Below are 26,653 nucleotides of genomic sequence, written 5' to 3' on the forward strand. Positions count from 1 at the left end.
ATGCTGTCCCCTCCCCCCTACGACCCCTGGAGCTGCCGCGGTTCAGCGACCCCCGCTGGGAGGGGGAGGGGGGGCGCGGGGGGGCCCGAGGAGGAGGAGGAGGAGGAGGGAGGAGGAGGATGAAGGCTCCGCCCGGCGCTTCGAGCGCTCCCGCATCAAAGCCTTGGCAGGTACGGGGGGGGGGGGACCCCAAAAATGGGGGGAAAAGGGGGAAAAATGGGGGGGGGGACCCCAAAAATGGGGGGGAAAGGGGAAAAATTGGGGGGGGGACCCAAAAATGAGGGGAAAAGGGGAAAAATTGGGGGGGGACCCAAAAATGGGGGGGAAAAGGGGAAAAATGGGGGGGGGGAATTGGGGGGGAAAGGGGAAAAACAGGGGGGAAAATTGGGGGGGGAAAGGGGGAAAATTGGGGAGGGAAAAGGAGAAAAATGGTGGGAAAATGGGGAAAAAATTGGGAAGAAATGGGGAAAAATTGGGGGAAAATTAGGGGAAAATGGGGAAAACAGGGGGGAAAAATTGGGAAAAACAGGGGGAAAAAGGGGGAAAATCGGGGAGGGAAAAGGGGAAAAATTGGGGGAAATGGGGAAAAATTGGGGAAGGAAAAAGGGAAAATTGGAGAGGGAAAAGGGGAAAAATGGTGGGAAAAATTTGGGGGAAAATTAGGGGGAAATGGGGAAAACAGGGGGGAAAAATGGAGGGAAAAGGGGAAAAATTGGGGGGGAAATTGGGGAAAATGCGGAAAAATTGGGGAGGGAAAAAGGGAAAATTGGGAGGGAAAAGGGGAAAAATTGGGGGAAATGGGGGAAAATTGGGAAAATGGGGAAAAATTGGGAAAAACAGGGAGAAAAGGGGAAAAATTGGGGAGGGAAAAGGGGAAAAATTAGGGGGGAATGGGGAAAAATTTGGGGAAAATTAGGGGAAAATGGGGAAAACGGGGGAAAAATTGGAGGGGAAAGGGGAAAATCGGGGAGTGAAAAGGGGGAAAATGGGGAAAAATTGGGGAGGAAAAAGGGGGAAAATGGTGGGAAAATGGGGAAAAATTTGGGGGAAAATTAGGGGAAATGGGAAAAACAGGGGGGAAAATTGGGGAGGGAAAAGGGGAAAAATCGGGGAGGGAAAAGGGGAAAAATTAGGGGGGAAATGGGGAAAAATTAGGGGAAAATGGGGAAAACAGGGGGGAAAAATTGGAGGGGAAAGGGGAAAATCGGGGAGTGAAAAGGGGTAAAATTGGGGGGAAAAATTGGGGAAAATGGGGAAAAATTGGGGAGGGAAAATTGGAGAGGGAAAAAGGGGAAAATGGTGGGAAAAAGGGGAAAAATTGGGGAGGAAAAAGGGAAAAAATGGTGGGAAAATGGGGAAAAATTTGGGGGAAAATTAGGGAAAATGGGGAAAACAGGGGGAAAAATTGGGAAAAACAGGGGGGAAAACTGGGGGGGAAAGGGGAAAAATCGGGGAGGGAAAAGGGGAAAAAATGGGGGAAATTTGGGGGGAAATGGGGGAAAATCGGGGAGGGAAATGGGGATAAATGGGAGGAAAATTTGGGGGAAAATGGGGAAAAACGAGAGGGAAAAATTGGGGGGGGGAAGGAAAAACGGGAGGGGAAAAATGAAAAAAAAAAAGTGGAAAAAATGAGAGAAAAAGTGCTAAAAATTGTGGGGGAAAGTGGAAAAATATGTTGGGAAATGCACAAAAATGGAGGGAAAAGTTGAAAAAAATGGGGGGATTGTGAGGAAAGTGTGGAAACTGGGGTAAAGTGGGCAAAAAGTGAGGAGAAAAGTTGAAATGCTGCGGGGAAAGTGGAAAAAATGGGAGGAAAAAGGAAAAAAAATTGAGGGAAAAGTGAAAAAAATGGGGAGAAATGAACAAAAAGTGGGGGAGGAGTTCAAATGTTGGGGGGGAAAGTGGAAGAAAAGTGAAGAAAACACAAAAAGTGGGACAAAAATGCAAAAATTAAGGGAAAAGTGCAAAAAAATGAGGGGGACAGTGGAAAAAATTGGGGGAAAGTGAAGGAAAAAAGGAGAAAAACCCAGAAAAAGTGGGGGAAAAGGATAAAAAATGGGAATGGAAGCTGAAAAAATTGGGGAGAAAGTCACCAAAAATGTGGAGAATCCCAAAAAAATGGGAATTGGGAGCCCTGGAATGTTGGGGGGGACAAAAAGAGTGAGGGAACACAAAGAAAAAGTGGAAAAAACCAGGGGAACAGCCCCCAAAAATGGGGAAAATGACCCCAAAAATGATGGGAAGTGCTTCAGGAATAGGAGAGAGCCCAAAAATGGGGATGGGGAACCCAAAAATTGGGGGGATGGACCCCGAAAATGGGGAAATCTGTCCCAAAAATGTGAGGGGGCAGCGCAAAAATTAAGGAAAACCACAAAAAATGGGGTAAACCCCCCTCAAAACAGGAGGAAAAGTCCAGAAAACAGAGGGAAACACCCCAAAAATAACGGGAGACCCCCAAAATGGGGATGGGGGAACCCCAAAATGTGGGAATGATCCCAAAAAAATCGGGAGGAAACCCCCAAAATTGGGAATAAAAAAAACCCCCAAAATGGGGAAAAAAACCCCAAAAATGGGAAAAAAGCCCAAAAATGGGGGAAACCCCCCCAAAATGGGGGCGTATTATGGAAAAATGGGAGGAACACCCCCAAATTTCCCCTCCCAATCATCCCCAAACCCCCCAATCGCCCCCAGACCCCCAAATCCTCCCAGGACCCCCCTCAGGAGCCCCCCAAGGACCCCCCCCCCAAATCCTCTTAGCGTTAATCCAGCGCCGGCTGGCGCGGGGGGATCCCCCCCCCCCCTCCCCCCGGGGACCCCCCCCCCCCGGGGGGCTGCGACCCCTGGGGGGCTTTGGGGGGAATTTTGGGGGTCTCTGAGCCCCCCGTGCCCCCCCCCAGATGAGCCCAAGGCCGTGCAGAAGGGGGGGGGTGGGCTCAGGTGGGGTTGGGGGGTTCTGGGTGGGGTTTGGGTGGTCTGGGGGGATTTGGGGGGGTTTGGGGGGGGTTTTGGGGGGTCTCTGAGCCCCCCGTGCCCCCCCCCAGACGAGCGCGAGGCCGTGCAGAAGGGGGGGTGGGCTCAGGTGGGGTTGGGGGGCTCAGGTGGGGTTGGGGGGTTCTGGGTGGGGTTTGGGGGGCTCTGGGTGGGGTTTGGGTGGTCTGGGGGGATTTGGGGGGGTTTAGGGGGGGGGTTTGGGGGTCTCTGAGCCCCCCGTGCCCCCCCCAGACGAGCGCGAGGCCGTGCAGAAGAAAACCTTCACCAAGTGGGTGAACTCGCACCTGGCGGGGGGGTCGCACCTGGGGGACCTTTACAGCGACCTGCGGGACGGGCGGCTCCTGCTGCGGCTGCTCGAGGGGCTCTCGGGGGAGACCCTGGTGAGTGAGACCCCTCCCCGAATTGGGGACACCCCCCTCAAAGGGGAACACCCCCCAAAAAAAGGGAACCTCCCAATGGGGACCCTCCCCCAAAAACAGGAACCTCCCCAAAATAATGAAATCCCTGTGGGGACCCCTCCCAAAAAGGGACCCCCGCTGCTTGAGGGGGGGGGTTCCTGGTGAGTGAGACCCCTCCCCAAATTAGGGACGCCCCCCTCAAAGGGGAACACCCCCCAAAATAAGGGAACCTTCCAATGGGGACCCTCCCCAAATTAGGGAAATTCTTGATGGTGCCCCCCCCCGTGCCCAGGGGGGGTCCCTGACGATGCCCCCCGCCCGGGGGGGGGTCTCTAACAGTGCCCCCCGCCCAGGGGGGGGGTCTCTAACCGTGCCCCCCGTGCCCGGGGGGGGTCTCTAACAGTGCCCCCCGACTCATGGGGGGTCTCTAATAGTGCCCCCCGACTCATGGGGGGTTCCCTGACTGTGCCCACCTGCCTGGGGAGGGGTCCCTGACGGTGCCCCCCTGCCCTGGGTGATTCCCTGACCATGCCCCCCTCCGGGGGGGTTCCCTGACCGTGGCCCCCGACTCATGGGGGGTTTCCTGACTGTGCCCCCAGCCCCGGGGGGGTTCCCTGACCATGCGCCCCCTTTCCCGGGGGGGTTCCCTGACCATGCCCCCCGCCCCGGGGGGATTCCCTGACGGCGCCCCCCGCCCCGGGGGGGGTTCCCTGACGGTGCCCCCCGCCCCGGGAGGGTTCCCTGACCATGCCCCCCCGCCCCGGGGGGGTTCCCTGACGGTGCCCCCCGCCCCGGGGGGTTCCCTGACCATGCCCCCTGCCCCGGGGGGGTTCCCTGACGGCGCCCCCCCGCCCCGGGGGGGTTCCCTGACGGCGCCCCCCGCCCAGCCGCGCCCCACGCGGGGCCGGATGCGGATCCACTGCCTGGAGAACGTGGAGAAGGCGCTGCGCTTCCTGCGCGAGCAGCGCGTGCACCTGGAGAACGTGGGCTCGCACGACATCGTGGACGGCAACCCCCGGCTGACCCTCGGCCTGGTCTGGACCATCATCCTGCGCTTCCAGGTGGCCCCCCCGGCATCCCCCCCGCGGGAAATGGGGCGGGGGGCGCGGCCCGGACCCCGCCCTGCAGGGGCTGGGCCCGTCCTGGAGCTGTCCTGGGGGGGTTTGGGGTCATTTAGAGGGTCCTGGAGCTGCCCTGGGGGGGTTTGGGGTCACTTAGGGGGGTCCTGGAGCTGCCCTGGGGGGGTTTGGGGTCCCTTAGGGGGGTCCTGGAGCTGTCCTGGGGGGGTTTGGGGTCACTTAGAGGGTCCTGGAGCTGCCCTGGGGGGATTGGGGTCACTTAGGGGGGTCCTGGAGCTGCCCTGGGGGGGTTTGGGGTCATTTAGAGGGTCCTGGAGCTGCCCTGGGGGGTTTGGGGTCATTTCAGGGGGTCCTGGACCCACCCTGGGTTGTTTGGGGTCACTTAGGGGGGGTTCAGGAACCCATCCTGGGGGGTTGGGGGTCATTTGGAGGGTCCTGGAGCTGCCCTGGGGGGTTTGGGGTCATTTCGGGGGGTCCCAAACCCACCCGGGGGTCTCAGTTTGGTCACGGAAATCCCCAGACCTTCCCCAGGCTCCTTTTGGGGGGGGTCCCAGACCCCATTTTTGGGGGTCCTGACCCCCCCACGGGATGCTTGCACCCTTTTTGGGGGTTCTGGACACACTTTGGGGGGTCTTTAACCCCAATTTGGGCCCCCCCAGATCCAGGACATCAGCGTGGAGACCGGGGACACGCGGGAGCGCAAATCGGCCAAGGACGCGCTGCTGGCCTGGTGCCAGATGAAAACCGCGGGGTGAGGGGTCCCGGGGGGTCCCGGCGGGATTTTGGGGGTCCCGGGGGGGTCCTGGGGGGGTCTGGGTGGTCTCCACGTGGCTCGGGAGGCTCCTGGGGGCTCTCTGAGGCTTTGGGGGGGCTCTGAGTGGTCCCTGAGGGGACTCATGTGGGAGCTGCGGGGTCTGGGGGTGTTCCCAGAGGGGTCTGGGGGGGTTTGGGGGGTCTCTGACCCCTCCTGGCTCCCCCCAGGTACCCCAATGTGAACGTGCAGAACTTCACCACGAGCTGGAGGGACGGGCTGGCCTTCTGTGCCCTCATCCACCGGCACCGGTGCGGGCAGGGGGCTGGGCAGGGGGCTGGGCAGGGGGCTGGGCAGGGGGCTGGGGGTGGGGAGGGGGCTGGGGGTTGGGATGGAGGTGGGGAGGGGGCTGGGCAGGGGGCTGGGGGTGGGGAGGGGAGGGGGTGTGGGGTGGGGAGGGGGCTGGGAGAAGTGGCTGCTGGGGGAAGGGGGCTGCTGGGGGGAGGGGATCCTGGGGGGGGATGGGGGGGTTATAGGGCAGCAGTTGTGGGGTGGGAGTCTGTGGGGTTATGGGTCAGTGGTCAGTAGTCAGTGGCCAGCGGTCAGTGGCCATGGCTCAGTGGCCAGCAGTCAGTGGCCGTGGCTCAGTGGTCAGTAGCCGTGGCTCAGTGGTCAGTGACCAGCGGTCAGTGGCCGTGGGTCAGCGGTCAGTGGTCAGTGGTCGGTGGTCGGTGGCCGTGGCTCAGTGGCCGTGGCTCAGTGGTCAGTGGCCGTGGCTCAGTGGTCAGTGGTCAGTGGCCAGCAGTCAGTGGTCAGCGGTCAGTGGTCGGTGGTCAGCGGTCAGTGGTCAGTGGCCGTGGGTCAGTGGCCGTGGCTCAGTGGCCGTGGCTCAGTGGTCAGTAGTCAGCGGTCAGTGGCCGTGGCTCAGTGGTCAGTGGCCAGCAGTCAGTGGCCATGGGTCAGTGGTCAGTGGTCAGCGGTCAGTGGGTCCGTGGTCAGTAGCTGTGGGTCAGTGGTCAGTAGTCAGTGGTTGGTGGCCGTGGCTCAGTGGTTGGTGGTCAGTGGTCAGTGGCCGTGGCTCAGTGGTCAGTGGTCAGCAGTCAGTGGCCATGGGTCAGTGGTCAGTGGTCGGTGGCCAGTGGTCAGTGGCCCGCGGTCAGTGGCCGTGGCTCAGTGGCCAGCAGTCAGTGGCCAGTGGCCAGCAGTCAGTGGCCGTGGCTCAGTGGTCGGTGGCCGTGGCCAGCAGTCAGTGGCCCGCGGTCAGTGGCCATGGGTCAGTGGTCAGTGGTCAGTGGCCATGGGTCAGTGGCCGTAGCCCGGGCTCAGCTGTCCGGTCGCCCCCAGGCCGGAGCTGCTGGACGTGGGGTCCCTGCGCGGAGCCAACGCCCTCCACAACCTGCAGAGCGCCTTCGCCGTGGCCGAGCGCGAGCTGGGGGTCACCCGGCTGCTGGACCCCGAGGGTGAGGGGCTGGGGGGGATTTGGGGGGGATTTGGGGGTCCCTGCGGGGGATCTGGGGGGTCTGACCCTCCCCATCCCCCAGATGTGGGCGTGGAGCAGCCGGACGAGCGGTCAGTGCTGGGGGGGCTGTGAGGGGTCAGGGGGGGTTGGGGATCCTCGGGGGGATTTGGGGATGGATTTGGGGGTCCCTAAGGGGGATTTGGGGGTGGATTTGGGGGTCTGACCCCCCCTGCCCCCCAGATGTGGCCGTGGAGCAGCCGGACGAGCGGTCAGTGCTGGGGGGGATGTGAGGGGTCGGGGGGGTTTGGGGATCCTGGGGGGGATTTGGGGATGGATTTGGGGGTCTCTGAGGGGGATTTGGGGGTGGATTTGGGGGGTCTGACCCCCCCTGCCCCCCAGATGTGGCCGTGGAGCAGCCGGACGAGCGGTCAGTGCTGACCTACGTGGCCGCGCTCTACCATCACTTCTCCAGGATGAAGGCGCTGGCCGTGGAGGGAAAACGCGTCGGGAAGGTCCGGGACGGACAGACGGACACGGGGCGGACAGACGGACACGGGGCGGACAGACGGACACGGGGCGGACAGACGGACACGGGGAGGGCAGATGGACACGGGGCGGACAGACGGACATGGGGTGGACAGACGGACACGGGGCGGACAGACGGACACGGGGAGGGCAGATGGACACGGGGCGGACAGACGGACACGAGGCAGACAGACGGACACGGGGCAGGCAGACGGACACGGGACGGACAGACGGACACGGGGAGGGCAGACGGACACGGGGGGGACAGACGGACACGGGGAGGGCAGACGGACATGGGACAGACAGACGGACATGGGACGGACAGACGGACACGGGGCGGATCCGGGACGGACAGACGGACATGGGATGGACACGGGATGGGGGACGCAGGGATGGACGCACAGGTGGAGGGAGAGGGAAGCGGAGGAGGAGGAAGGGGTGGACAGATGGACGATGGGCAGATGGACGGACAGACGGGCAGATGGTGTCGGGGGGGGGAGGGGCGGGGCTGGACAGGATCCGCGGGAATGGGGGGGGGGGAGAGGGAGGGAGGGACAGATGGGACAGAGGGACAGAGGGGATGGACAGAGGGACAGAGGGGATGGACAGAGGGATGGATTGATCAGAAAAGGACGGAGGAGAGGGATGGATGGACAGGGGGATAAATGGACGGAGGGGCATGGGGACGGATGGATGGATGGATGGACAAACGGACGGATGGACGGATGGATGGACAGACGGATGGGTGGATGGGTGTGAGGACAAATGGATGGATGGATGGATGGATGGATGGATGGATGGATGGATGGATGGATGGATGATGGATGGACAGACGGACGGATGGACAGATGGATGGACGGATGGATGGACAGACGGAGGGGTGGATGGGTGTGAGGACAAATGGATGGATGGATGGATGGATGGATGATGGATGGACAGACGGACGGATGGACGGACGGATGGATGGATGGACGGACAAACGGACGGATGGACGGACGGATGGGTGGATGGGTGTGAGGACAAATGGATGGATGGATGGATGGATGGATGATGGATGGATGGATGGATGATGGATGATGGGTGGATGATGGATGATGGGTGGATGGATGGATGGATGGATGGATGATGGATGATGGGTGGATGGATGGATGGATGGATGGATGATGGATGGACAGACGGACGGATGGACGGATGGATGGATGGACAGACGGAGGGGTGGATGGGTGTGAGGACAAATGGATGGATGGATGGATGGATGGATGGATGGATAGACAGATGATGGACGGATGATGGACGGACGGAAGGACAGACGGACGGACGGACGCGAGGACAGCCAGCCAGCCGCGCCCCCGTCCGTCTGTCCGTCCGCAGGTGCTGGAGGCGGCGCGCGAGGCCGAGGGCCTGGCCGGGCGCTACGAGGCGCAGGCGGCCGAGCTGCTGGGCTGGATCCAGCGCTCGCTGCTGCTGCTGACCGACCGGCGCCTGCCCCGCGGCATCCCCGGCCTGCAGGGGCAGCTCCAGGCCTTCAGCGCCTACCGCACCACCGAGAAACCCCCCCGGTGAGACCCCCGCCCGGCCGGCCACGGGGGGCTGCCCTGAAGGGGCTGGGGGCTGCCCTGAGGGGTCTGGAGGCTGCCCTGAGGGGTCTGGGGGCTGCCCAAGGGGTCTGGGGGCTGCCCTGAGGGGTTTGGGGGCTGCCCTGAAGGGGCTGGGGGCTGCCCAAAGGGGTCTGGAGGCTGCCCTGAGGGGTTTGGGAGCCCCAAAGGGGTCTGGGGGCTGCCCAAGGGGTCTGGGGGCTGCCCAAGGGGTCTGGGGGCTGCCCAAAGGGGTCTGGGGGCTGCCCTCAGGGGTTTGGGAGCCCCAAAGGGGGTTTGAGGTCTCCCTAGTGGGATTTGGGGTCCCCCGGTGCATTTGGGGTCCCCAGGTGCATTCTGGGGTCCCCTCAGGTGCATTTTGGGTCCCCAGGTGCATTTTGGGGTCCCCCGGTGCATTCTGGGGTCCCCCGGTGCATTTTGGGGTTCTCTCAGTGTATTTGGGGTCCCCCTGGTGCATTTTGGGGTCCCCCGGTGCATTTTGGGGTCCCCTGGTGTATTTTGGGGTTCTCTCAGTGTATTTGGTGTCCCCAGGTGCATTTTGGGTCCCCAGGTGCATTTTGGGGTTCTCTCAGTGTATTTGGGGTCCCCCAGGTGCATTTTGGGGTCCCCCAGGTGCATTCTGGGGTCCCCAGGTGCATTTTGGGTCCCCAGGTGCATTCTGGGGTCCCCAGGTGCATTTGGGGGTCCCCCGGTGCATTCTGGGGTCCCCCGGTGCATTCTGGGGTCCCCTCAGGTGTATTTGGGGTCCCCAGGTGCATTCTGGGGTCCCCCCGGTGCATTCTGGGGTCCCCCCGGTGCATTCTGGGGTCCCCCAGGTGCATTTTGGGGTTCTCTCGGTGCATTTGGGGTCCCCAGGTGCATTCTGGGGTCCCCTCAGGTGCATTTTGGGGTCCCCCGGTGCATTTTGGGTCCCCCCGGTGCATTCTGGGGTCCCTCAGGTGCATTTTGGGGTTCTCTAAGTGTATTTGGGGTCCCCTCAGGTGCATTTTGGGGTCCCCAGGTGCATTCCGGGGTCCCTCAGGTGCATTTTGGGGTTCTCTAAGTGTATTTGGGGTTCCCCAGGTGCATTCTGGGGTCCCCTCAGGTGCATTTTGGGGTCCCCCGGTGCATTTTGGGGTCCCCAGGTGTATTTGGGGTCCCCCAGGTGCATTTTGGGTCCCCCAGGTGCATTCTGGGGTCCCCTCAGGTGCATTTTGGGGTCCCCCGGTGCATTCTGGGGTCCCCTCAGGTGTATTTGGGGTCCCCAGGTGCATTTTGGGGTCCCCCAGGTGCATTCTGGGGTCCCCAGGTGCATTTTGGGGTCCCCCAGGTGCATTCTGGGGTCCCCAGGTGCATTTTGGGGTCCCCTCAGGTGCATTTTGGGTCCCCAGGTGCATTCTGGGGTCCCTCAGGTGCATTTTGGGGTCCCCAGGTGCATTTTGGGGTCCCCCGGTGCATTTTGGGGTCCCCAGGTGCATTTTGGGGTCCCCCGGTGCATTCTGGGGTCCCCAGGTGCATTTTGGGTCCCCCAGTGCATTCTGGGGTCCCCTCAGGTGTATTTGGGGTCCCCCCGGTGCATTCTGGGGTCCCCCAGGTGCATTCTGGGGTCCCCAGGTGCATTTTGGGGTCCCCTCAGGTGTATTTGGGGTCCCCAGGTGCATTCTGGGGTCCCCAGGTGCATTTTGGGGTCCCCAGGTGCATTTTGGGTCCCCAGGTTCGAGGACAAGGGCTCCCTGGAGGTGCTGCTGTTCTCGCTCCGGAGCCGCCTCCGCGCCAACAACCAGCGGCAGTTCGTGCCCCGGGAGGGGACACACAGCGCCGACATCAACAGGGTGACAGCCACGGGGACATCGGGGACACTGGGGGCACTGGGGGGACACGGGGATATTGGGGACATTGGGGGCACTGGGGACATTGGGGTATTGGGGACACTGGGGACATTGGGGACATTGGGGACAGTGGGGACACTGGGGACATTGGGGACATTGGGGACATTGGGGACACTGGGGACACTGGGGACATGGCAGGGACATTGGGGACATTGGGGGTAGTGGGGACATTGGGGAGATGGGGGACAATGGGGACATTGGGGACATTGGGGGCACTGGGGACATTGGGGTATTGGGGACACTGGGGACATTGGGGACACTGGGGACATTGGGGACATTGGGGACACTGGGGACATTGGGGGCACTGGGGACATTGGGGTATTGGGGACACTGGGGTATTGGGGACAGTGGGGACATTGGGGTATTGGGGACAGTGGGGACACTGGGGACAGTGGGGACACTGGGGACATTGGGGGGACATTGGGGACATTGGGGGTAGTGGGGACATTGGGGACATTGGGGGGACATTGGGGACATTGGGGACATTGTGGGGACACGGGGATATTGGGGGGACATTGGGGTATTGAGGACATTGGGGACATTGGGGGGACATTGGGGACATTGGGGACATTGTGGGGACACGGGGATATTGGGGACATTGGGGTATTGAGGACATTGGGGACATTGGGGACACTGGGGACATTGGGGACATTGTGGGGATATTGGGGACATTGGGGTATTGGGGACATTGGGGTATTGGGGACACTGGGGACATTGGGAACATTGGGGACATTGGGGACATGGGGGGACCTACAGCGCAGACATCAACAGGGTGACAGGGACAGGGGGACACTGGGGACACTGGGGGTGACAGGGACAGGGGGTGGGGGTGACAGGGACAGGGGGACACTGGGGACACTGAGGGTGACAGGGACAGGGGGACATTGGGACACAGGGGGGTCCCAGAGCGCTGACACCAACAGGGTGACAGCCACAGGGACATGGGGACACTGGGGACATGGGAGAAGACACACCAGTGCCAAGTGTGCCAGCTGTGCAGGTACCCCAGGTGACACAGGTGCCACAGGTGCCAGGTGTGCAATTGCCCTGGGTGCCCCAGGTGTGCCAGGTGCCAGCTGTGCAGGTGCCCCAGGTGACAGGTGACAGGTGCCCAGGTGACAGGTGCCCCAGGTGACAGGTGCCCAGGTGCCAGGTGCCCAGGTGACAGGTGCCAGGTGCCCAGGTGACAGGTGACAGGTGCCCAGGTGACAGGTGCCCCAGGTGCCCAGGTACCCCAGGTGCCCCAGGTGCCCCAGGTGCCCCAGGTGCCCAGGTGACAGTTGACAGGTGCCCCAGGTGCCCAGGTGCCCAGGTGACAGGTGCCCCAGGTGACAGGTTACAGATGCCCAGGTGCCCAGGTACCCCAGGTGACAGGTGCCAGGTGCCCAGGTGCCAGGTGCCCCAGGTGACAGGTTACAGATGCCCAGGTGCCAGGTGCCCCAGGTGCCCAGGTGCCAGGAGCCCAGGTGCCAGGTGCCAGGTGCCAGGTGCCCCAGGTTACAGATGCCCAGGTGCCCCAGGTGACAGGTGCCCCAGGTGCCAGGTGCCAGGAGCCCAGGTGCCCAGGTGCCCAGGTGCCAGGTGCCCCAGGTGACAGGTGCCCCAGGTGCCAGGTGCCCAGGTGACAGGTGCCCCAGGTGCCCAGGTGACAGGTGCCTCAGGTGACAGGTGCCCCAGGTGCCAGGTGCCCAGGTGCCAGGTGACAGGTGCCCCAGGTGCCAGGTGCCCAGGTGCCAGGTGACAGGTGCCAGGTGACAGGTGCCCAGGTGCCCCAGGTGCCAGGTGCCCAGGTGCCAGGTGCCCAGGTGCCAGGTGCCCCAGGTGCCAGGTGCCCAGGTGCCCAGGTGCCAGGTGCCCCAGGTGCCAGGAGCCCAGGTGCCAGGTGCCAGGTGCCCCAGGTGACAGATGCCCCAGGTGACAGGTTACAGATGCCCAGGTGCCCCAGGTGCCCAGGTGCCAGGTGCCCCAGGTGCCAGATGCCCAGGTGCCAGGTGCCCCAGGTGCCAGGTGCCAGGTGCCCAGGTGCCAGGTGCCAGGTGCCCAGGTGCCAGGTGCCAGGTGCCCCAGGTGCCAGATGCCCAGGTGACAGGTGCCAGGTGCCAGGTGCCCCAGGTGCCAGGTGCCCAGGTGCCAGGTGCCCCAGGTGCCAGGTGCCAGGTGCCCAGGTGCCAGGTGCCAGGTGCCCAGGTGCCCGGGTGCCAGGTGCCAGGTGCCCAGGTGCCAGGTTCCCCAGGTGCCAGGTGCCAGGTTCCCCAGGTGCCCAGGTGCCAGGTGCCCAGGTGCCAGGTGACAGGTGCCAGGTGCCAGGTGCCAGGTGACGGTGCTGTCCCGCAGGCCTGGGAGCGGCTGGAGAAGGCGGAGCACGGCCGGGAGCTGGCGCTGCGCTCGGAGCTGCTCCGGCAGCAGCACCTGGAGCAGCTGGCAGCCAGGTTCCACCGCAAGGCCGCCCTCAGGGAGACCTGGCTGGGGGACAACCAGCGCCTGGTGGCACAGGTGACACCGGGACCCCCCCCCAGGGACCCCTGAGACCCCCCCCAAACCACCCCCAGGCAGGGACAATGAGCACCTGGTGGCACAGGTGACACCGGGACCCCCCCCAGGGACCCCTGAGACCCCCCCCAAACCACCCCCAGGCAGGGACAATGAGCACCTGGTGGCACAGGTGACACCGGGACCCCCCCCCAGGGACCCCTGAGACCCCCCCCAAACCACCCCCAGGCAGGGACAATGAGCACCTGGTGGCACAGGTGACACCGGGACCCCCCCCAGGGACCCCTGAGACCCCCCCCAAACCACCCCCAGGCAGGGACAATGAGCACCTGGTGGCACAGGTGACCCCGAAACCGCCCCCACCCCAGGGGACTTCCCCTTGTCCCCACCGGGACAATTTCAGGATGTGTCCCCCCCCCCCACCTTTGTCACCTCTTTTTCTCCTCCACGGCAATTTGGGGGTCCCCAGAGTGTCCCCCCACCTTTTACCCCCTGTCCCCCCCAGGACAATTCGGGGAGGGTCCCTGGAGTGTCCCCCCTCCCTCACCCCCATTTCCCCACCCAGGACAATTCGGGGGGGGTCCCTGGAGTGTCCCCCCTCCCTCACCCCCATTTCCCCCCACCCAGGACAATTTCGGGGGGGGTCCCTGGAGTGTCCCCCCTCCCTCACCCCCCATTTCCCCCCCCAGGACAATTTCGGGGGGTCCCTGGAGTGTCCCCCCTCCCTCACCCCCATTTCCCCCCCCAGGACAATTCGGGGGGGGGGGGGTCCCTGGAGTGTCCCCCCTCCCTCACCCCCATTTCCCCCCCACCCAGGACAATTCGGGGGGGGGTCCCTGGAGTGTCCCCCCTTCCCTCACCCCCATTTCCCCACCCCAGGACAATTTCGGGGGGTCCCTGGGGGGCGTCGAGGCCGCGCTGCGCAAGCACGAGGCCATCGAGAGCGACATCGCCGCCTACGGCAGCCGCGTGCGCGCCGTCACCGCCGTGGCCGCCGAGCTGGAGGCCGAGCGCTATCACGACATGGGCGGCATCGCGACACGGCGCGACCACGTGGTGTCGCTTTGGGAGGCGCTGCGCGCTCAGGTGGCGGCGCGGCGGGAGCGGCTCCGGGCGCACCTGGAGCTGCAGCGGCTCCTGCGCGACCTGGAGCACCTGATGGGCTGGATGGAGGAGATGGAGGTGGGGAGGGGGCTGCCGGGGTGGGATCCCCTCGTGGGACCCCCCCTGTGACCCTGTGACCTCTCCACCCCCCCCGGTGTCCCCAGGTGCGGCTGCAGTCGCGGGATTTCGGGCAGCACCTGAGCCAGGTGGACGATCTGCTGCAGATCCACGCCCTGGTCGAGGGGGACGTGGCGGCCCAGGCCGAGCGGGTCCGGAGTGTGGGGGCGGCGGCCGAGCGCTTTCTCGGGGAGGGGGGCGGTGAGTGACCCCCAAAACTGGGAACCCCAAAATTGGGATCCCCCGGGATGCCCCGGAACCCCCAAACCCAACAACACCTGAATCCCAGGACCCCCACTCACCTGAGACCCCCCAAAACCGGCGCCTAGCAGAACCCCAAAATGAACCCCCAAAAACTGTGACCCCCCACAAAAACCGAATCCCTGAACCCCGGGACCTCCAAATCCCAGACCCCCAAACTCTGACTCTCCCAAATCCCAGCCCCCTGTATCCCAAACCCTGGGACCCCCCCAGAAATCAGCATCCCTCAACACCGTACCCCTGAACCCTGGGCATTCCAGCCCCCAGGACCCCCAAACCCTGCGACCCCCGGACCCCCCAAGCCCCGCTGACCCCCCCCGTGCCCCCCAGGGTACCGCCCGTGCCCCCCGGAGCAGCTGCGGGCCCGCGTGGCGGCTCTGGAGCTGCGCTACCGGGGGCTCTCGGCGCTGTCGGCGCAGCGGCGGCTGCGGCTGGAGCGCTCCCGGCGCCTCTGGAAGTTCCTGTGGGACGCGGGCGAGGAGGAGGCCTGGATGCGGGAGCAGGAGCGGCTCCTGCGCTGCCCGGAGCTGGGCCGGGACCTGCCGGGGGCCCTGCGGATGCTGAGCCAGCTCGAAGCCATCCGAGGGGCGCTGGGGGGACGCGCGGGGCCGCTGCAGCAGCTGCTGGAGCGGGGCCGGGAGCTGCTGGCGCAGGGAGCCCCCGACGGAGCCGCGGCATCTGTGGAAGCCACCCCTGGATCAGCGGGATCCGCTGCCGGATCAATGGGAAGCGCAAAACCCGCGGAATCCGCTGCTGGATCCACCTCCAGACCCACGGGACCCCCCGAAAACAAGAACGCCTCCCTGGAATCCCCCCCTGCATCCACGGAGCGACTCCCGGCACCCGCCGCCAGACCCTCGGAACACCCCGACGGCTCCACGGACCCCACCGGGGGACCCACAGACCCCCCTGGAGGACCCCCGGGCCCCGCTCCCGGCTGCCCGGACCCCGCGGCCGCCGTGTCCCGCCGGATCCGGGAGCTGGAGTCGCTCTGGGCGGCGCTGCCGGCGCTGGCCGGGGCTCGGGAGCGGCGGCTCCGCGCGGCCGCGGGGCGATTCCAGCTGGACGCGGAGGCGGCCGAGGCCGAGGCGTGGCTGGCGGCCGCCGCCCGGCGAGTGGCGGGGCCGGAGCTCGGCCACGACGAGCGCTCCGCGGGGATGCTGGAGCGGCGGCTGCGGGAGCTGCAGGACGAGATGCGGCGGCGCGGGCCGGCGCTGGCGGCGCTGCGGGAGCAGGCGCTGCCCGGCGATGCCGCCGACCTTCCCGACGTGGTGCCGGGGCTGGCGGAGCGGCTGGCGGAGCTGGAGCGGCGGCACCGGGAGCTGGAGGAGCGGGCGGAGCTGCGGCGCCTGGAGCTGCGGGACGCGCTGGGGATGTTCGCGGCGCGCAGCGAGGCCGATGCCTGCGCGCTCTGGGTGGGCGAGAGGGAGCAGTGGCTGCTCTCCATGGAGATTCCCGAGCGGATCGAGGACCTGGAGGTGGTGCAGCAGCGGTGAGCGCCCGGAGCTCCCCGCGCTGCACCGTGGAAATCCCAGAGTTATTCCCAGAGTTATTCCCGGGAAGTCTCGGAGTGCCCGTGGTCGCCCCCACTGGGATTGCCCCAGGAATTTTCCCAAGAATACACGGGATCGCCCCGTTATTCCCGTTTTTCCTCAGGATGTCTCCAGTATTCCCTGAATTCCCGATGTTCCCTGAATTCCTACCTCCACCACAACATTCCCAGCGTTCCAGGTGTTCCCTTTTCCCCAGGATTTTCACTTCCAACACAGTATTCCCTGTACTCTCTGAATTCTCACCTCGACCTGAGATATTCCCAGCATTCCCAAAATTCCCACCTCCCACACCCTATTCCCAGCGCTCCCAAAATTCCCCAAATTCCCACCTCCAGCACAGTATTCCCAGACTTTGTGGCATTCCCAGGGTTTCTGGCATTCCCACCTCTGCCACGGTGTTGCTGGCGTTTCCCGCCTTCCCTGAATTTTCATTTTGGGGTTCGGCATTCCCTGAATTCCCGGAATTCCCGGTCATTCCCGGCGCTCCCGCAGGTTCGAGACGCTGGAGCCGGAGCTGGCGGCGCTGGCGGCGCGCGTGGCCTCCGTGGGCCGCGTCACGGAGGAGCTGCAGGGATCCGGGGACAGGAACCGGGAGAGCGCCCGGGAGACCTGGGAGCAGCTCCGGGACAGGTGGGGGCGGCCCCGGGCAGGGATTGGGGGTGGATCCGGGCAGGGATGGATTTTCCAGGCGCTCAGGGAGGTGTCCCAGGCAGGGATGGGTTCTCCGGGCAGCCGGGGATGCTCCAGGGATGCAGGAAGGGGTTTTCCCGGCAGAGGGGATGCTCTGGGAGAGGATGGATTCTCTGGGCTGGGACGTTCTGGGGATGGATTCTCTGGGACCGGGACCCTCCAGGGATGGATTCTCAGAGCTGGGACCCTCCAGGGATGGATTCTCTGGGACCGGGATGCTCCAGGGATGGATTCTCGGGGCTGGGACGCTCCAGGGATGGATTCTCGGGGCTGGGACCCTCCAGGGATGGATTCTCGGGGCCGGGATGCTCCGGGGATGGATTCTCGGGGCTGGGACCCTCCAGGGATGGATTCTCGGGGCTGGGACGCTCCAGGGATGGATTCTCCGGGCTGGGATGCTCCAGGGATGGATTCTCGGGACTGGGACGCTCCGGGGATGGATTCTCTGGGCCGGGACGCTCCGGGGATGGATACTCGGGGCCGGGACACCCCGATCGTTCCCCGGGCTCTGTCCCACCGTGACCCGATCCCGCCCGTGCCAGGTGGGAGCGGTTCCGGGCGCTGGCCGAGCGCAAGAAGGTGGCGCTGACCGCGGCGCTGAACATCCACAATTTCCGCCTGGAATGCCACGAGACGCGGGGCTGGATGCGGGAGAAGACGGCGGCGATCGAGGCCACGCGGGCGCTGGGCCGGGACCTGGCCGGGATCACGGCGCTGCAGGGGAAGCTGTCGGGGATGGGGCGCGACCTGGACGCCATCCAGGGAAAGCTGCGGGAGCTGCGGGCCGAGGGCGAGAAGCTGCATGGGGAGCAGCCGGAGCGAGCGCCCGAGATCCGCGAGGAGCTGGCGGGGCTCGAGGCCGAGTGGGACGCGCTGCGCCGGTGCCACCGGAGCCGCGAGGAGTCCCTGGGGCAGGCGCGGCGGCTCCAGGGCTTCCTGCGGGACCTGGCGGCGCTCCAGGCCTGGCTGTCCCGCACCCGCGCGGCCGCGGGCTCCGAGGATGTCCCCGCGTCCCTGGCCGAGGCCGAGGGCTCCCTGCGGCAGCACGAGAGCCTCCGCACCGAGATCTCGCACTACGGCGCCGATTACCGGAGCGCCCGCGCCGCCGGCCGGGAGGTGACGCGGGGACAGACGGACGCGCAGAGCCTGTCCCTGCTGCAGCGCCTGGAAGCGCTGGATGCCGACTGGGAAGAGCTGGGCCGGGTGTGGGAGAAGCGGCAGCGGCTCCTGGCGCAGGCTGTCGCCTTCCACGTGTTCCTGCGGGACGCCAAGCAGGTGGAGGGGACGCTGGGGAAGCAGGTGAGGGGAGCCGGGGTGTTCCGGGGGATCCCGGGGCTCCGCTGCCATCCCGGTCCCGGTCGCGATCCCGGTTCCGGTCCCGACCCGCAGGAGCACGCGCTGGCCCACACGGAGATGCCGGGCACGGTGCCGGGGGCGGAGGCGGCCGTGCGGAGGCTGGAGGAGTTCCTGGCCGCGCTGGACACCGGCACCGAGCGCGTCCGGGCGCTCACGGACACCGGGAGGAAGCTGCTGGACGAGGGCGGCGTCCACGCGGAAAAGGTGCGGGAGACGGTGGAGTCGGTGGAGAGCAGGTGAGGGAAACCCGTCCCAGTCCGTCCCAGTCCGTCCCAGTCCATCCCATCCCCTGGGAATGGGGTCTCTCACCCCCCCCCCCCGGCCCTGGCACAGGCACCAGAAGATTCGGGAATCGGCCCAGGAGCTGCTGGGGCGGCTGCGGGATAACTGGGAGCTGCAGAAGTTCCTGCAGGATGGGCAGGAGGTGAGGCAGGGTGGGGCTGGGGTGGGATTTGGGTGGAGATCGGGCACGGATGGGGTTAAAATGGGGTGAAGATGAGAACCGGGCTGGGATGGGACTGTGGGAAGAGATCCTGGCCTGTGCCTCCGTTCCCATCCCCGTCCCCGTGCCCGTCCCCGTTCCCAGCTGACGCTGTGGCTGAACGAGAAGCTGCCGGTGGCTCGGGACGTGTCCTACGAGGGCACGCGGGACCTGCAGGGCAAGTGGCAGAAGCACCAGGCCTTCGCCGCCGAGCTCGCGGCCAACCGGGGCTGGCTGGAGGCGCTGGAGAAGGTGGGAATGGGGGAAAATGGGGGGAAAATGGGGAAAATAGGGGGGAAAACGGGATCCAGGAAGGGGCAGCTCTTGGGAAAGGTGGGATATGGGAGGGGGGAGTTGAGTCACGAAATTCCATGGGTCCAACCTCGGCAATTCCATGATTCCATGGTCCAACCTCAGTGATTCTGTGGTTCTGTGGGTTCCAGCCTTAATAATTCCACGACTCCATGGATCCAGTTTCAATGATCTCACCATTCCAAGGGTCAAATCTTCACAATCCCACAATTTACTGGGTCAACCCCAAGGATCCCGTGTAGCATTGACAATTCCTGACTTTTTGGGTCCAAACCTTGACGGTTCCACGGGTCCAGTTTCAACGATCCCACCAACCCTCCTCACCCCACAACTCAATGACTCCAACCTCAACAATCCCACGAAATCCCAACCTCGGCATTGCCCGTTCCGCGACGTTTCTGGTCCCTCCCGTAACTCCGCGCCGCCGTTCCCGTGTCCCGCAGGACGGCGAGCAGCTGGCGCGGGCGCGGCCGGCGCTGGCCGGACAGGTGAGCGCCCCTCGGCAGGAGCTGCGGGCGCTGTGGGCGCAGGTGGAGGCGGCGGCGGCCGCCAAGGGCCGCGGTTTGGCCGAGGCCGCGCGCGCCGAGAGCTGCGCCCAGGCCTGCGCCGGCCTGCGCTCGTGGCTGGCCGGGGTCCGCGCCCAGCTCCGCTCCGGCCACTGCGGCCAGGACCTGACCAGCGTCGGGGTCCTGCTGACCCGGCACCAGGTCAGGGCTGGGGGTGGGCAATGGGAACGGGGGGAAGGTTGGGGGTGGTGGGGGCAGGTACAGGTTTGGGGGATGGGTTTTGGGGGGGTTTGGGATGCAGGTTTTGGGGTGTGAAGGTTTTGGGGTGAAGGTTTAGGGGGCGGATTTTGGGGTGTGAAGTTTTTGGGGGGGTTTGGGATGCAGATTTTGAGGTGTGAAGGTTTTGGGATGAAGGTTTAGGGGGCGGGGTTCAGGTACAGGTTTGGGGGATGGGTTTTGGGTGGGTTTGGGATGCGGGGTTGGGTAAGTGGGTTTTGGGGTGAAGGTTTAGAGTGCGGATTTTGGGGTGTGAAGTTTTTGGGGTGAAGGTTTAGGGGGCGGGGTTCAGATACAGGTTTGGGGGATGGGTTTTGGGGGGGTTTGGGATGCAGATTTTGGGGGGTGAAGGTTTTGGGGTGAATGTTTAGGGTGCGGATTTTGGTGTGTGAAGGTTTAGGGTGCGGATTTTGGGGTGAAGGTTTTGGGATGAAGGTTTAGGGTGCGGATTTTGGGGTGTGAAAGTTTTGGGGTGAAGGTTTAGGGCCCGGATTTTGGGGGGTGAAGGTTTAGGGTGTGGATTTTGGGGTGTGAAGGTTTTGGGATGAAGGTTTAGGGTGCAGATTTTGGGGTGTGAAAGTTTTGGGGGGGTTTGGGATGCAGATTTTGAGGTGTGAAGGTTTTGGGATGAGAAGGTTTAGAGTGCGGATTTTGGGGGGTGAAGGTTTTGGGGGGGGTTGGGATGCAGATTTTGAGGTGTGAAGGTTTTGGGATGAAGGTTTAGGGTGCGGATTTTGGGGGGTGAAGATTTTGGGGTGTGAAGGTTTAGGGGGCGGATTTTGGGGGGTGACGGTTTTGGGGGGGTTTGGGATGCACATTCTGAGGTGTGAAGGTTTTTGGGGTTCAGGTTTAGGGTGTGGATTTCGGGGTGTGAAAGTTTTGGGCTGAAGCTTTGTGATGCAAGATTTGAGTTCAGGTTTTGAGGTTCGGGTTTTAGGGTTCAGCTTTTGGGGTGCAGATTTGGGTGTGCAGGTCTGTGACGCAGGATTTGGCTGCGGGTTTTAGGGTTCAGCTTTTGGGGTGCAGATTTTGGGAGCCCCCCGGGGGTCCCTGACACCCCCCACCCCCCGCAGCTGCTGGAGACGCAGGCGGCGCTGCGGGAGCAGGAGGTGGGGGCGCTGCGGGCGCAGGCCGGGGGGCTCAGCCCGGGGCACCCCCGGAGCGCGGGGGTGCGGGAGCAGCTGCGGGAGCTGGAGCAGCAGTTCCGGGAGCTGCGGGAGCCGCTGCGGGAGCGCGGGCGGAGCCTGGCGGCCGCCAGGGAGCTGCACCAGTTCCGAAGGGACCTGGAGGACGAGCTCGTGAGTGGGGGGACACCCCCCCCCCCAGCCCCCCCGGGGCTGTCACTGACCCCTGGGTTCCCCCGTGTGTGACCCCCCCCTCCCCAACCATTCCTGACCCCAAGTCTCTGACACCCCAATGTCCCCAATGTCCCTGATGTCCCCAGTGTCCCTGATGTCCCCAATGTCCCCATGTCCCCAATGTCCCCACTGACCCCAGTGACCCCCAATGTCCCCAATGTCCCCAGTGACCCCCGATGTCCCCAATGTCCCCAGTGTCCCTGATGTCCCCAATGTCCCCAATGTCCCAATGCCCTCAATGTCCCCAATGTCCCTGATGTCCCCAATGTCCCCAGTGTCCCCAAAGTCCCTGATGTCCCCAATGCCCTCAATGTCCCCAATGTCCCCAATGTCCCCAGTGTCCCTGATGTCCCCAATGTCCCCAATGTCCCAATGCCCTCAATGTCCCCAATGTCCCCAATGTCCCCAGTGTCCCCAAAGTCCCTGATGTCCCCAATGTCCCCCGATGTCCCCAATGTCCCCAATGTCCCCAATGCCCTCAATGTCCCCAATGTCCCCAGTGTCCCTGATGTCCCCAATGTCCCAATGCCCTCAATGTCCCCAATGTCCCTGATGTCCCCAATGTCCCAATGTCCCCGATGTCCCCAATGTCCCTGATGTCCCCAATGTCCCCATGTCCCCAGCTCTGGGTGCAGGAGCGCCAGGCCCTGGCCATGTCCACGGACCACGGCAAGGACCTGCCCTCGGTGCAGCTGCTGCTCCAGAAGAACGAGGTGGGTCACAGGGTCCCCAGATGTCCCCCTCTGTCCCCTGTCATTCCATGACCCCTGCAGACCTCCCAGACCCCCCCAGTTTCCCCCTTAAACCCCCCCCAGACCCCACACTTTCCACCATGAACCCATAAACCCCCCCCCATAGACCTCAGGGCTCCCAATTTCCCCCACTGACCCCCAATTTCCCCCATAAACCCCACAGAGCCCCCAGACCCCCCAATTTCCCCCATAACTCCCCATAAACCCCCCCAGCTTTCCCATAAACCCCTCCCAGACCCCTCAATTTCCCCCATAACCCCCCCAGAGCCCCCAGACCCCCCAATTTCCCCCAATTTCCCCCATAAACCCCCCCAGTTTTCCCACAAACCCCTCCCAGACCCCCCAATTTCCCCCATAACCCCCCCACAAACCCCCCAGTTTTTCCACAAACCCCTCCCAGACCCCCCAATTTCCCCCATACCCCCCCCAGAGCCCCCAGACCCCCCAATTTCCCCCATACCCCCCCCAGAGCCCCCAGACCCCCCAGTTTCCCCCATAACCCCCCCACAAACCCCCCCAGTTTTCCCACAAACCCCTCCCAGACCCCCCAATTTCCCCCATACCCCCCCCAGAGCCCCCAGACCCCCCATTTCCCCCATAAACCCCCCCAGCTTTCCCATAAACCCCTCCCAGACCCCTCAATTTCCCCCATAACCCCCCCAGAGCCCCCAAACCCCCCAATTTCCCCCATACCCCCCCATAAACCCCTCCCAGACCCCCCAGCCCCCCCAATTTCCCCCATAAACCCCTCCCAGACCCCCTAGACTCCCCAATTTCCCCCCCTAGACCCCCAATTTCCCCCATAACCCCCCCACAAACCCCTCCAGTTTTCCCACAAACCCCTCCCAGACCCCCCAATTTCCCCCATACCCCCCCCAGAGCCCCCAGACCCCCCAATTTCCCCCATAACCCCCCCATAAACCCCCCCAGTTTTCCCACAAACCCCTCCCAGACCCCCCAATTTCCCCCATACCCCCCCCCAGAGCCCCCAGACCCCCCAGTTTCCCCCATAACCCCCCACAAACCCCCCGACCCCGCAGACGCTGCAAAAGGAGCTGCAGGGCCGCGAGCGCCGCGTGATGGAGCTGCTGGAGCGGGGGGTCCCCGACTCGGGGGTCCCCGGGGGGGTCCCCGGGGGGGTCCCGGCTCTGCGGGAGGCCTGGAGGGAGCTGAGGGAGCAGGCAGGGCGGAGGCAGAAGCGTCTGGAAGCCGCCCTGGCCGCCCAGCGCTTCCTGCGCGACGCCGCGGCCGCCGAGGCCTGGCTGGGCGAGAGGGAGCTGCACATGCTGGCCCAGGACAAGGCCAAGGTGGGGACAGGGCTGGGACCCCCCCCCATTTGGGCTGGGACCCCCCCCTTGGGCTGGGACCCCCACCCGGGGACAGCGGAGTCACCCCCGCTTTGGTTGGGGGGGGGGCCAGGGGGGCAGGGAATGTGGGAGGGGGGCAGGGGGGATGTGGGGAGGGGTCTGGGGGGGGTCTGGGGGGGATTGGGAATGGTTTAGGGGGGTCTCGGGGGGTCTGGGGGGGTCTATGGGGCTACAGAGAAGGTGACGGGGGTTAGGGGGGCTGTGGGGGTCAGAGGGGGAGTTGGGGGGTCTGTGAGGGGTCTGGGGGGTCTGGGGGGGTTCGGGGGGATTGGGAATGGTTTGGGGGGGTCTCGGGGGGTCTGGGGGGTCTATGGGGCTGCAGAGAAGGTGACAGGGAGTTAGGGGGGCTGTGGGGGTCAGAGGGGGGAGTTGAGGGGTCTGGGGGGGATTCGGGGGGATTGGGAATGGTTTAGGGGGGGTCTCGGGGGGTCTGGGGGGGTCTATGGGGCTACAGAGAAGGTGACAGGGGGTTGGGGGGCTGTGGGGGTCAGAGGGGGAGTTGAGGGGTCTGTGAGGGGTCTGGGGGTGTTCGGGGGGATTGGGAATGGTTTAGGGGGGTCTCGGGGGGGTCTCGGGGGGGTCTATGGGGCTACAGAGAAGGTGACAGGGGGTTGGGGGGCTGTGGGGGTCAGAGGGGGAGTTGAGGGGTCTGTGAGGGGTCTGGGGGGTCTCTGAGGGGGTCACGGGGGTCTATGGGGGGGCCTGTAGGGGATCTCTGCGGGTCAGGGGGGGTCGGGGGGATTTGGGGGGATTCGGGGGGGTCTGTAGGGTCCGTGAGTGGCCTGGAGGGGTCAGGGGCCCCCCGAGGAGCTGCTGGGGGGTGGTGACAGCCGCGCGGTGTCCCCAGGACGAGCCGGGCGCCCAGGCCATGCTGAGCCGGCACCTGGGGCTGGAGCAGGAGCTGCGCGACTACGGCGGCACCGTGGAGCTGCTGGCCGAGCAGGGCCGGGCCATGGCGGCCAGCGGCCACCCCGACGGGTGGGGACACCCCCGGGGACACCCCGGGGACACCCCCGCCACTGGCGGCCCCTGATGGCCCTGTCCCCTGAGGTCCCTGCGTCCTCTGTCGCCACGTCCATTGTCACTGCTGTCCGTGCGTCCCCTGACGTCGCTGTCCCAGCTCCCCTGGTGACACTGCTGTCCCCTGTGTGACACTGCTGTCCCCGCCCCCCTGGTGACACTGCTGTCCCCTGTGTGACACTGCTGTCCCCTGCCCCCCGGTGACACCACTGTCCCTGTGTCCCCTGGCGACACTGCTGTCCCCTGTGTGACACTGCTGTCCCCGCTCCCCTGGTGACACTGCTGTCCCCTGTGTGACATTGCTGTCCCCGCTCCCCTGGTGACACCGCTGTCCCTGTGTCCCCTGTTCCCGATGTTCATGTGTCCCCTGCCCCGCCTGTCCCTTGGGTGACATCACTGTCCCCTGTCCCCTGCTGACACAGCTGTCCCCGGTGACACAGCTGTCCCCTGGTGACACAGCTGTGCCCTGGTGACACTGCTGTCCCCGAGGTGACACAGCTGTCCCCTGGTGACACGGCTGTCCCCGAGGTGACACAGCTGTCCCCTGGTGACACGGCTGTCCCCTGGTGACACTGCTGTCCCCTGGTGACACCGCTGTCCCCGAGGTGACACAGCTGTCCCCTGGTGACACAGCTGTCCCCGAGGTGACACGGCTGTCCCCTGTCCCCTGTCCAGCGAGCGGCTCCGTGCCCGCGCCGCGCAGCTGCAGCGTCTCTACGCGGGGCTGTGTCACCTGGCTGGGGACCGCAGGGCCACCCTGCAGGGCCACCACCGGCTGTGCCAGCTGCGCCGTGACCTCGATGACCTGGAGCAGTGGATCTCGGAGCGAGAGGTGGTGGCGGCGTCCCGGGAGCTGGGCCAGGACTTCGAGCACGTCACGGTGAGGGGACACTGAGGGGACACCGGGGACGTGGGTGTTGTGACACAGACCCCCTGTCCCCCTGTCCCCTGTTCCGTGTCCTGCTGTCCCCTGTCCTGTGTACCCTGTCCCCCACATCCCATGACCCCTGTCCTGTGTCTCCCTGACCCCTGTCCCATGTCCCCTGTTCTGTGTCCCATGTCCCCCTGACCCCCCTGTCCCCTGACTCCTGTCCTGTGTCCCCTGACCCCTATCTTGTGTCCCCCATCCCCTGTCCTGTGTCCCCTGACCCTCCCTGACCCCTCTGTCCCCCTGTCCCCTGTCCACTGTCCCCCCTGTCCCCTGTCCCCTGGCTGTGTCCCCTGTCCCCTGTCCCCTCTCCCCTGTCCCCTGACCGTGTCCTCTGTCCCCTGTCCCCCTGTCCCCTGTCCCTTGTCCCCTGTCCCCTGTCCCCTGACCGTGTCCCCTGTCCCCTCTCCCCTGTCCCCTCTCCCCTCTCCCCTGTTCCCCTGTCCCCTGACCGTGTCCCCTGTCCCCTCTCCCCTGTCCTCTGTCCCCTGTCCCCTGACCGTGTCCCCTGTCCCCTGTCCCCCTGTCACCTGACCATGTCCCCTGTCCCCTGACTGTGTCCCTCTGTACCCTGTCCCCTGTCCCTTGTTCCCCTGTCCCCTGTGTCCCTCTGTCCCCTGTCCCCTGTCCCCTGTCCCCTGACCGTGTCCCCTGTCCCCGCAGCTGCTCCGCGACAAGTTCCGCGAGTTTCTCCCGGGACACGGGCGGGCTGGGCCAGGAGCGGGTGGACGCGGCCAACGCGGCGGCGGCGGCGCTGATCGCCGGGGGCCACCCCGAGCGCGCGGCCGTGGCCCAGTGGCAAGCGGGGCTCAACGAGGCCTGGGCCGAGCTGCTGGAGCTGGTGGCCACGCGGGCGCAGGAGCTGGCGGCCGCGCACGACCTGCAGCGCTTCCGCCGCGACGCCCGGCAGGTGCTGGAGCAGCTCCGCGCCAAGGCCCGGCAGGTGCCCGAGGAGCTGGGCCGGGACCTGCGCGGGGCCGAGGGGCTGGAGAGGCAGCACCGCGCCTTCGAGCACGACGTGCAGGCCCTGAGCGCGCAGGTGAGGGCACGGGGACAGGGACAGGTGAGGGGACGGCCCTGAGTGTGCAGGTGAGGGCACGGGGACAGGGACAGGTGAGGGGAGGGCCCTGAGCGCGCAGGTGAGGGCATGGGGACAGGGACAGGTGAGGGGAGGGCTCTGAGTGTGCAGGTGAGGGCACGGGGACGGGGACAGGTGAGGGGAGGGCCCTGAGAGTGCAGGTGAGGGCACGGGGACAGGGACAGGTGAGGGGAGGGCCCTGAGCGCAGAGGTGAGGGCACGGGGACAGGGACAGGTGAGGGGAGGGCTCTGAGTGTGCAGGTGAGGGCACGGGGACAGGGACAGGTGAGGGGAGGGCCCTGAGAGCGCAGGTGAGGGCACGGGGACAGGGACAGGTG

The 26,653-nt window shown here is 65.1% G+C and overlaps 1 protein-coding gene across 1 annotated transcript; it reads left to right on the plus strand.

Annotated features, from left to right (window-relative positions):
- LOC132341095 (spectrin beta chain, non-erythrocytic 1-like) lies at positions 1–26,319 on the plus strand. Its single transcript, XM_059872383.1, is given in 29 exon segments — positions 1–25; positions 28–68; positions 70–107; positions 109–170; positions 3,223–3,371; positions 4,277–4,450; positions 5,128–5,219; positions 5,450–5,530; positions 6,564–6,679; positions 7,078–7,190; positions 8,575–8,762; positions 10,492–10,609; positions 13,001–13,159; positions 14,036–14,338; positions 14,425–14,578; positions 14,969–16,130; positions 16,684–16,821; positions 17,424–18,180; positions 18,271–18,473; positions 18,571–18,661; positions 18,824–18,970; positions 19,474–19,737; positions 20,886–21,110; positions 21,794–21,883; positions 22,963–23,229; positions 24,137–24,267; positions 24,985–25,189; positions 25,901–25,924; positions 25,926–26,319. Coding segments are annotated over 29 exon segments (5,910 nt in total). The 3' UTR covers position 26,319.
- Positions 26,320–26,653: the final 334 nt, after the last annotated feature.

Source organism: Haemorhous mexicanus, chromosome 35 (assembly GCF_027477595.1).
Source record: "Haemorhous mexicanus isolate bHaeMex1 chromosome 35, bHaeMex1.pri, whole genome shotgun sequence".
In the NCBI taxonomy this organism is placed as follows: Eukaryota; Metazoa; Chordata; class Aves; order Passeriformes; family Fringillidae; genus Haemorhous; species Haemorhous mexicanus.